General features: G+C 44.5%; 1 protein-coding gene and 1 pseudogene across 4 annotated transcripts in view; one reads left to right on the top strand and one right to left on the bottom strand.

Annotated features, from left to right (window-relative positions):
- The first annotated feature begins 2642 nt into the window (after positions 1–2642).
- STX6 (syntaxin 6) overlaps positions 2643–10472 on the top strand; it is a 46448-nt gene continuing 38618 nt past the window's right edge. For 3 of the 4 annotated variants that reach the window (XM_045877249.3, XM_064594186.1, XM_064594187.1), the window contains exon 1: positions 2643–2901. In XM_045877249.3, the coding sequence (XP_045733205.1) occupies positions 2867–2901 (35 nt within the window). In that variant the 5' untranslated portion in view covers positions 2643–2866. The remainder of the gene's footprint in view (positions 2902–10472) is intronic. The other variant, XM_045877248.3, reaches the window with a different exon arrangement.
- Positions 9070–9472, bottom strand: LOC123846141 (small ribosomal subunit protein uS8-like; annotated as a pseudogene).

Genomic DNA, 10472 nt, shown 5'->3' with positions numbered 1-10472 from the left:
CCCAAGGCAACTACTGCTTTGATTTTTTATTCCATGAGAACTTTTAATTCTTTTTTTTTTGGCAGGGGGTTGGGAGGAGATGGCTTTTTGCTGAGTATTCTTCCTGAGTGATTGTTTATGCCAGGACCTGGGGCCTGTTAAACTTAAAAAAGAAGTAGCTTCCTTTGTTTCTCCCTCATTTTAATTATAGCTTTCCTTTCCATGGGGCCTGTCTGTCCCACCAATCTGAGGGTCCCTTGAAGGCAAGGGCCAAGCCTATTCGTCTGTGTCCTCAGTGCCTAGCACACAGTAAGAGCGCAACAGGTGCTGGGCACTGTTCTAAGCACCTTTCACACATCAATTCACTTAATCCTTGTAATACTCTATGAGGAAGTTTTTATCATGCAGTCCATTTCACAGATGAGGACAGTGAGAGAGATTTAACAGCTTGCCCAAGACACCATAGCCAGGAAGCAGCAGAATTGGAATTTGAACTTGAGCAATCTGGCTCCAAGTACGGCTGTTAATCAGTATTCTCATCTGCCCCTCAATTACGTGTGTTTGTTGAATGAATAAACAATGATCCTTTTTCACCTTCCCATCTCAATATGTCCATAGCCAAATTAAATGGTTCTCTCCCCAAAACTTCTTTTCCCCACATCTGACCTCTCTTCCTCCTGGGTCTCAGAGAAACATGGACACTTTCTTTTCTTTTTAAAGATTTTATTTATTTATTTGTCAGAGAGAGAGAGCACAAGTAGGAGGAGCGGCAGACTGAGGGAGAAGCAGGCTCTGGGTGAGCAAGGAGCCGGATGAGGGACTCAATCCCAGAACCCTGGGATCATGGCCTGAGCAGAAGGCAGACGCTTAACCGACTGAGCCACCCAGGCATCCCAGCATCTCCTCCCCAGCCTAATTTACTGCCTACCTGCCTACCTGCTTGTACTCACTAATCTATGTCTTACATTTTCCCTTAAGCTCTTCTTTCTGGCTTACCTCTTAACTCAGCACATGAAACCCAAAGCCACCACTTAGGTGATGGTGAAGGCCCTGATAAGACCTCCCACCAGCCCAGACCACCTAGACATTTTGAGCTCGACCCCCACTCATGACTGCGCGGATGGACCTCTGGAATGACCTACAACTACCTTTACTTCATCATAATACCAAAGTATCTGCCCAAGGAGGAGACTTAGACTCATTTACGTAACATACAACACACGTATAAGTATGTTTCCTTAAAGCACTTGGGTAACCTTATGCACACCTCTACATAGGAACAAGGCTTCCCTATCTAAATATTCATCCTAACCCTAAGCAAAAGGAACCCATTCACCCTCTCTTGGGGAATCAAGGCTTTGGAAGCCATTCCCCGTGATCTCCTTATTTGCTGCAAATACAAGTTTTCTTTGTATGACAACTCAACATGGTTCAGTTTCTGACTCACTAAGGAGCAAACTCACATTGGTTTGGTTGCACCTTTGCAAATGCTGCCCCACTCTTTGGGGGCCTTGGGGTTTACATGCATTATTATTTAACCTTCACGATAATCCACAAGCTAAATATTATTATTCATGTTTTGCAGATGAGAAACCAAATAATAGAGTCCAGGTGCAAACAGGGTTTGTCCGGCTCTGAGGACTCTTCCATCTGCACAAGGACTGGTGACCTTAAGCAAGTCACTTAACCTTCACGAATCTCAGATTTCTCAGATTTCTCATTCGTAAAATGGGGATAATAGTGGTAATTACCTCATTATGAGAGCAACTGAGATAACAGCACAGTGCCTGACACACAGTAAGTGCTCAGTGATAATTAGCAATTAAAGTTCACAAAGCCTATAACATACATAGCATGAGAGCTGGCTAACTGTTATGGCCAAAATGCTATCTGGAAGGGCTCTTGAACTACAGCTGGGAAGAAATTGCCACACCCGGCCCCTTCTTAGTCTCTCAAAGGAGTTCTCTCCAGGGAAACACTGTATGCGGTATGAAAAAAATTACCATACTGCTCACTTGCAATCCGGATGCACAGCAATAGAAAATACATCCAGTCTAGCGGAGAGCACAGAGAAACTGTCCAGGGTGTGTGACCACAGGCAATCTTGAAATCTCTGAACTTTTGTCATTTACAAACTGGAAATAATACCTTCCCCCCAGGAAAACTGAGATAACGCACATGCAGCCTTTAGGGCATTGCGGAACACATAGTAGGACCTACGTAAAGGAGTTGTACAACATTATCATAGTCAGATAATGTATATGAGCGCGCTTTATTGCAAGGACAAGATGGATTTATAAATCATGTTATCAAAATCAAGCGTTAAAAGTACAGGAAAGGTAAAAGGATTGTACAAATCAGGTACTGGTGCGTATCTTGAAAACCTAATTGCCCCCCAGGAGGAAACAAGCAGCTCCGGCCCTGAAGCCTGAGTGGGCAAGGGTGGGAGGAACTCCGGCTCTCGCCCACCCGCCTCCGAGCCCCGCCTCCAGGGTTGCGTGACGCGGCGCCCAAGCCCCGCCGACGGGGGGCGGGGCCGGCCCTGGTCACGTGAGCGCGGGTGCGGAAGTGGTGCAACGGGCGGCGTCTGTGGTTGGCCGAGGCCGCGGGTCCCGGGGGCGGGGTCAAGCCGGCCAGACGCGCCGGGAGGAGCCGGGGGTGGAGGCAGGCGCGGGGGCCGGCGTCAGAGTCCGGGGTTTGGTCTGCGGGGCGATCGAGTGCTGGACCGGTGGCGGTCCCGTGCGCCCCGGCCAGCGCGCGCCAGCAGCTCTGGGTACCCCAGGCCGAGGCGCCGGCGGCTGCGGCAGACCAGTAGGGTGGGCAGAGGGGGGCTCGGAGGGCGCCCTGTGCGCGGAGCAGGCGTGAGGCAGCCGGGGGCTGGGACGCCATGTCCATGGAGGACCCCTTCTTTGTGGTGAAAGGGTGAGTGTCCCCGTGGGCTCCCCTGGAGGAGGACGTGGCCGTGCTGCCAGCCCGCACCTCCCCGCTCTTCTCGCTAGAGGGGGAGGGGAGACAAGTGGAGGCTAGGGAGGGGACAGTGAGGACGGCTTAGCTTGCAGGGCCATGACCAAGCGTCCAGAGACATCCCCTCCGCGTCCTACCTGGACTGTGAAAACCGTGCCCCCGACCAAGCCCCTGGGGAAGGGGATCCCTTTTGGGATGTGCGCGGAGATACAACTTATTTGGGGTTCGAGGGGATCAGCAGCTCTGCAGGTGGGGAGGGAAACACGCGTCCCAGCCCACTCTGGGGCTCTAGTGGAGCACGGGGCCTTACTTCGAAGGAGGGAAAACAGCATCTGGGCAGGAAAAGGGAAATGGCCCTCCTGAGCTTTGTAGTTGGCGTTGATGGGGGTGAGCTCCCATTGTCCATTGAGTTTGGAGCGCCGGCCCGCAGAGTGGTGAGACCACAACACGCCCAGAGGCGTCTGAGCACGTTTGCAGGCTGGGCTGCGGGGGAGCAGGGCTCCGGAAGGCAACTCAATTCAGTGGGGGCGTTTTTACTGAGTAATGTGAGGGGAGGAAAGCAGTCGTTCGAACTCGGCGATGATGTTGGAAGGAAAACAAAATGAAATCAGCCAAACTAAACTTTCCTCAGCTTTCTATTAGCAACTGGGATTTTCCCACAGTGCTAAAGGAAGTGAGTGCTTTCTTTTTAACTCCCTGATTTCATCCAGGCTCTTTGACAGGTTTCCCCCATTTCTTATCCAGCCTTTCAGAACAGAACTGCCTTAACTTATTTTTTCCCTATGAGCTGTCCTGACTCCATCTTTGATTGCTCGATTGTTTGGAGATAGAAACTTTATTTGCACTTTGTTATATTATATTTGTAGCCATTAAACAAATGCAAAAAAAGGTCGATTCTCATGCTGTTGTAACTTGTCAGCTTTATGTTTTAAATGACAGACATAAAAAAATCCGAGAACTACAAAGTTCCCAGATCAGTACTAATAACCACGAAGTGTCCCTTTGCTTGCAACTAGTTGCTGCTAGCTTCCTATTTCTGCTGACCAGTTACTTGAGTGTTTGTGTTTTTTAAGGATTCTCCTCGGAAAATTTACTTGGTACTTTAGGTGAAGTACTTTGTTATCCATGATACGGTAAAATATATTTATATACTTTTTAACATTTTCTTAAAAGGTTTTCTTCTTCATCCTACTTAAAGGTAGATGGGAAAATGCTGAGTTGCAGATTGACTAGTAATATGTGGCTTTCTACCTGGAAAATGTGTTATTTGTTAGAAGGATTAGTTTAGGGGTTAATTTTTAAATGTTAAGGCTGTGTGTCTTTCCCTTGAATGAAAGTTCTTAACGCTTAGGTTGCAAAGGTTATCTCTGGCAGTGGAAACCAGGGATAATCAGAAATTTTTTGTTTGCTTGATTTTTAATGGAATCTGTGAAAATGCTAAATTGCTCTGCCATCTTGGTCTTCTTTTCCTGATAGACCCAATATAGTCTACCAGTGCTTGCTCACTGATTAGATATCACTGCTGTATTGGAACATTGGCCTGGATTCTTCGTTGACTTTTATATCATTTTAGCTCATGTCCTAAGGTGTCTGAAGGAAGAGATTGGCAATACCTTCTGCTGTAGAAGGTAAAGTTAGCCACAAGGGTGTATCCAGACTGTGACAGAGTATCTGGGGAGCCGTGTACCTCTATTTATTAAAAGTATTGAAAATGCATCAAACGATGTGGAAAATTAGATGCCTAAGTTGTGGCCCCTAGCCTAGCAGCTGATGGTTCTGAGAAACAACTCACCCCAAAATTAAGTAGAAATGACAGGTGATAAATTAAGCACTAAAGCAAATGTTACAGAAGATTAAGTGCCCCAGTAGTTCTGAGAAAAGCAACTCATTAGAAATGATTATGATTGGAAAAGCTTTTAGAAGTAGTAGTAGGTCTTGAATTAGGTTATGAAGATGGGTAGAATTGAGATAATTCAGGCCTGTGTCTCATCTGGACTCTTATTAAAGAGTCTCTTAATTGGTCTGCCTGCTTCTAGTCATCTTCCTTTGGTTCTGTTGGGTCAGTGCTATCTAAAATATAATGTGAGCCATATATGCCATTTTACATTTCCTAGTAGCCATGTTAAAAAGTAAAAAGAGGGGCACCTGGCTGGCTTAGTCGGTGGAGCATGCGACTCTTGATCTCTGTGGCGTGAGTTCAAGCCCCACACTGGGCGAGGAGCTCACTTTATTTTTTTTAATTTTTAAAAAATATTTTACTTATTTATTTGACAGAGAGAGAGAGCGAGAGAGGGAACACAAGCAGGGGGAGTGGGAGAGAGAGAAGCAGGCTCCCCACTGAGCAGGGAGCCCGATGTGGGGCTCGATCCCAGGACCCCGGGATCATGACCCAAGCCGAAGGCAGACGCCCAATGACTGAGCCACCCAGGTGCCCCGAGGAGCTCACTTAAAAAAAAAAAAAAGGTAAAAAGAAACTGGTGAAATTAATTTTAATATCATCTTTAATATATTCAAATGTGTAGGTGGTTAATATGAAGATTATAATGGAATAGTTTACTTTTTTGTATTAAGTTTTCAAATTTGGAGTATATTTTACACGTAGAGCACATCTTAGTTTGGACACTGAATTTTCACCAGGAATATTTGATCTATATTTAGAGTTCATTAAATTTACAGTTGAGAAAGTAGATTCACATACCCAAACATACTTAAAAATTTCCCAGGAACGGAATTGCATATCGGTTTTTAAATTTAATTGAAATAGAAAAATTAGTTCCTTCGTCATCCCAGCGCATTGCAGGTGTTCCGTAGTCACGTTGGAGCCCACGTTGGGCCGCAGAGGTGCAGCTCTTCTAGAACCCAAGCAGGGCTTCCATGCTTAGCATCAGTTAGTGGCTGCCTGTTGCCTCAGGAATAAAGTCCAAACACTTCATGACCCCCATGATCCCGCGGCCCTTTACCCTCCGCCCACTCTGCCTACCCTCGGCGCAGAGCTCCAGCAAGGCCCAACGAGTGTGTGTGACCACAGTCCTGGTGCTGTTACTCCATGTGCACCCACTCTGCCTGGTGCACCCACTAAGCTTTGAAGATTCAGTGTAAGCATCTGTGTTGCCTCCAGGAAGAGCTACCCTTGGCACTTGTAAAACATGTTATTGCACCTCTTCCTCTGGCTGTCTTTCATTATTAGACTGTGAGCTCTGTGGGTTGGGACTGTTTATTTTTCCTGTATTTCCAGCCCAGCACCTTGAATATACAGCATAAATGTTTTAATTTTTTTTTTTTTTTAAGATTTTATTTATTTGCGAGAGAGAGAATGAGAGACAGAGAGCATGAGAGGGAGGAGGGTCAGAGGGAGAAGCAGACTCCCTGCTGAGCAGGGAGCCCAATGCGGGACTCCAGGACCATGACCCGAGCCGAAGGCAGTCGCCTAACCAACTGAGCCACCCAGGCGCCCTACAGCATAAATGTTAACTAAATACTCATGGTGCTAGTGCAGGTGGTTAAGGAGTAGTGATTCATGGGTGGAAACTTTGCCAGCAGATGCCCTGAGTTGGGCATTGTGTATTAGAAATGATCAAGGAGAGCATCCCAGGTGGTGTAGGAAGTTTATTTAGGGGAAGTAATAATAATAGCTAACATTTAAAGGACGCAACTCCTATCCAAGCATTTTGTGCTAAGTAAGCACTTTATAAAAATTTTCACTTGATAGGAACAGCTTTGTGATGTGGGTACTAGCCCCATTTTAGAGATGAGGAACTGAGGAAGCCCAGAGGGGTTAAGTTATTTTTGGGGTCACAGCTAATAAGTGGTAGATCCAGGATTCAGATTTGAACTTCCTGATTCTACTCACGCTATTAAAACTTCACAGTACAGGTAGAATTAGGGTCAAGGAGAGTCTCATTTTGAAGCCATTGGAAATTTTTAAATCTGGGAAATGGCATGCAGTTGGGGTTTTTAGGAATACTGATTTGGTAGTACTATTGGATGCATCAGTGTGAGGAAAGATTTAAAAGGGGACCAGTTAGAAAGCTGTGTTAATCGAAATATGCAGTTCTTAATGCCTGGATGTTTGAGGCTAGTTTTGTGAGGGTTTGACACTATCAACGGCCTGTTCAGAGCAGAATCCCAGGACACGGAGGAGAAAACTACCACAGTGGGGCAGCTGAGCTCTCGGAGTGCATGTGACCCCTACCTGGCCTAGACATTCACAGTGGTATTTACAGCACCAGAACTCGGTCCCTGAAACTCCAGGCCCTCCTGAATCACCTCTGGCCTGCCCTTAACGTGTAGCCTCTCTGGCAGATCCTCTCCGTGTGCTCTCACTGGGTGAGCTGGATTATTCCCATTGTGTCAGGTACTCCCTGTGTATCTGAGCACATCCTGGTCACTCTGGCCCCACTCTCTCCCCTCCCTAGAAATGCCTGACCAGACCTTCCTTCAGTCCCGCTCCCACTTGATCATCGTGTCCTATCAGTGCCATCCCTTGGATATTTCTGGAATCTTCTCTCCCTCTCTAGTGATGGTTCGTCTTCCCTAGTGCATGTACTTGTTCTCTCCCACCTGGACTCCTGTAAGCAACTTCTTCAGCAAGCTTCGCACTGCTACCAGATGTGTCCACAGAGACACGATCAGGTCATTTCTCTATTCAGAGTCCTTTATTCTAACATCCTTATTGAGTGTCTGTTTTTGTGTGCTGGGAGCTGAGAGTATAGCCGGGAACAAACAAAATCCCATCCTTATGGAGCTTACATTCTAGGGACAGGAAACAGACAAATAACGTGGTATGTCAGGTGGTGATAAGTTCTATAAGAATAAAGGTGGGTAGGGGCGCCTGGGTGGCTCAGTTGGTTAAGCGACTGCCTTCGGCTCAGGTCATGATCCTGGAGTCCCTGGATCGAGTCCCGCATCAGGCTCCCTGCTCTGCAGGGAGTCTGCTCCTCCCTCTGACCCTCCCCCCTCTCATGTGCTCTCTCTCATTCTCTCTGTCTCAAATAAATAAATAAAATCTTTAAAAAAAAAAAAAAAGAATAAAGGTGGGTAAAGAGAAAGGAAAAGTGGATTCTGGGTGAAAATTTTCTTTTTATCTGACTTCAGGAGGCAGTGAAGTTTGGGGACCTGTTTTTTGGTAATCAGGCTGACCCAACGTTGGGATCTTGCCTTTCAGTTACTTGGAGTAACTTTTGGCAAGTTAATTCATCTCTTTGAACCTGTTTGTACAAAATAGCTTAGCAATGTACAAAATTGGCTTAACAATACCTGCTTTATTGGTTATAAGGATTAAATGTGTTAATGCATGTAAATTGCCTAGCAGTTGGAGGCACATATTAAATGCCCAATAAACATTCTCTTTTAAATGTCTGTTTCTATGTTTCCAGCCAAATAAGCTGCTGTCTCTGAGAGGAAAGACCATGTCTTACTGGTTTTTGAGTAACATTTAAACTAATGTTAAACTAATATATGCTTATTTTAGAAAATCTAGGAAACAAAAATATAAAAAGGAGAATAAAAATTTATTGAAATGCCACCATCCAGAAATAATTTGTTAAAATTTTGACGTCTTTTTGATCTTTATTTCTATTACTGGTTTTAGGCAATACTTTTCATCAGGTTTTGATCTTTTACTATATATCAGGCACTGTGCTAAGAACCTAACAGTAATTTTTTTAGTCCTTATGAAGTAAGTACTGGTACTTTTTTTTTTTTAAAGATTTTATTTATTTATTTGACAGAGAGAGACAGCGAGAGCAGGAACACAAGCAGGGGGAGTGGGAGAGGGAGAAGCAGGCTTCCCGCCGAGCAGGAAGCTCGATGTGGGACTCGATCCCAGGACCCTGGGATCATGACCCAAGCCGAAGGCAGACGCCCAACGACTGAGCCACCCAGGTGCCCAGTACTGGTACTATTATTATCATTTTACAAATTAAGAAAATGAAACTTAGTAAAAAAAACAAAACCCAAAAACTTCAGGCTTATAAGCTTATAAGTGGAAAGGCCAGGATTTATATATGTGTGTATTATTATTATTGATTAACTGTTTTAGAAATTGGGATCATACTGTATTATAATCTTTTCATCCGTATTTTTTTTCCATTGAGGCATTTTTATTTACACGGATGTATTACATCCCTAGAAAAAGGATCCCAGAAAAATTTTCCCTCCTGTGTGTTTTCGTCTTGCTTCCTCATGGGTTGTGAGAGGTTGACTGATGCCAGAGATTGTTAGTACAATGAAACCAAACTAGTGGGACGGGAGCAGATTCTTCTGCCATTTTTCTAGATCTTCGAGTTGTACATCAGACCTGGGGCTGATCGCCACACACTTGTTTAACCTGCCCATGAGGTTCACAGCAGTTTTCCTTGCTCTGTGATCATCAGTGACTTCAAATTCACCAGTGTAACCATGCTTCATCATCACAGTTAGAAACCGGATGATGACTTTGGAGCACGGCCTAATAAGAACCTGGCGTTTGCCTCTTTTCAGTATTGTTCATGCTCTTGAGAGCATCTGCCAGGACATTCGTGTGCATCATTATGGTGACACGGAAGGAGGACGGGAGGGTCGTCTGTATTTTTTTATATCCTTAAAATGTCTCAGTGGGGAGGGCTTTTAATGACTACATTAAATTTTGCCATATAAATGTAATATAAATGATTACCTAGGATGACAGCATATTTCTGAATTTTCACCAGTACCAATAAAGTAGTGGCAAGGAGGATGAATGCCTGACAGGTCTTTATTGCTGCTTCTCTTTATTTCCATAGCCTGTATTCCTGTGGCAAAATTGCAAAATCAGAGAGTAAGCACATTTTCAAAGCTTCTGATGCATATTACCAGATTGCCCTCCAGAATACACCTCTATCCCCCACCCCCACCCATTTCCCCTGATCTCATAACAGTCCTGGGATTCTCATTTTAAGAAATCTTTACTAATTTGTGAGGTGAAAAAAAATGCCATATTTGAATCCTGTTGTTTTCATCTTTGTATTTCGTAGGGACTCATGCGGTGCTTGTTTGATGAGTGCATCCATTTTGAGTTTTGGGTTCTGTATTTTTCCCTGTCTTGTTGGCAACCTTTTAGAATTTGCAACTTCTAATTGAACTGACCAAGAAAACCACAAAATTGAGCATTGGAGTATGAGAGTCTGTTGGTACCAAGCGAGCCTCTCCTGTAGGTAAAAGGCATGAATGTTGTGGCTCTTTAATATTTTGTTGTTTTGGAGGCTTTGTGTGCCTGAGTAAGGATAATTTCCACGTTCTTGGCTGTGGATCAATGTTGAAATAATGGCCTAAGTAAGCAGATGAGCAATATGGTATATGTTATGTTGTATTATTTAACCAGCATTTATATGTGCAGCCTTCTTAACTCTAGATTATGAGTTCCTTGAAGGCAGGCATTGTGCATTTTATTCACATTATTGAGAGAACTGTTTATTGGTATAATCACTGAAAATCATTTGCTTGCAAGGTAATTTTAGTCTAATAAAATGAATGTAAGTCAAATCTCACATTCTGCTTTTTAAAATCAGAAT

The sequence above is a fragment of the Mirounga angustirostris genome, unplaced genomic scaffold (assembly GCF_029215605.1).
Source record: "Mirounga angustirostris isolate CCGP_5_RB_7025 unplaced genomic scaffold, mMirAng1.0.hap1 SCAF_6, whole genome shotgun sequence".
Lineage (NCBI taxonomy): Eukaryota > Metazoa > Chordata > Mammalia > Carnivora > Phocidae > Mirounga > Mirounga angustirostris.
The sequence above is the reverse complement of the archived record's forward strand: the minus strand, read 5'-3'. Positions and strand labels throughout refer to the sequence as shown.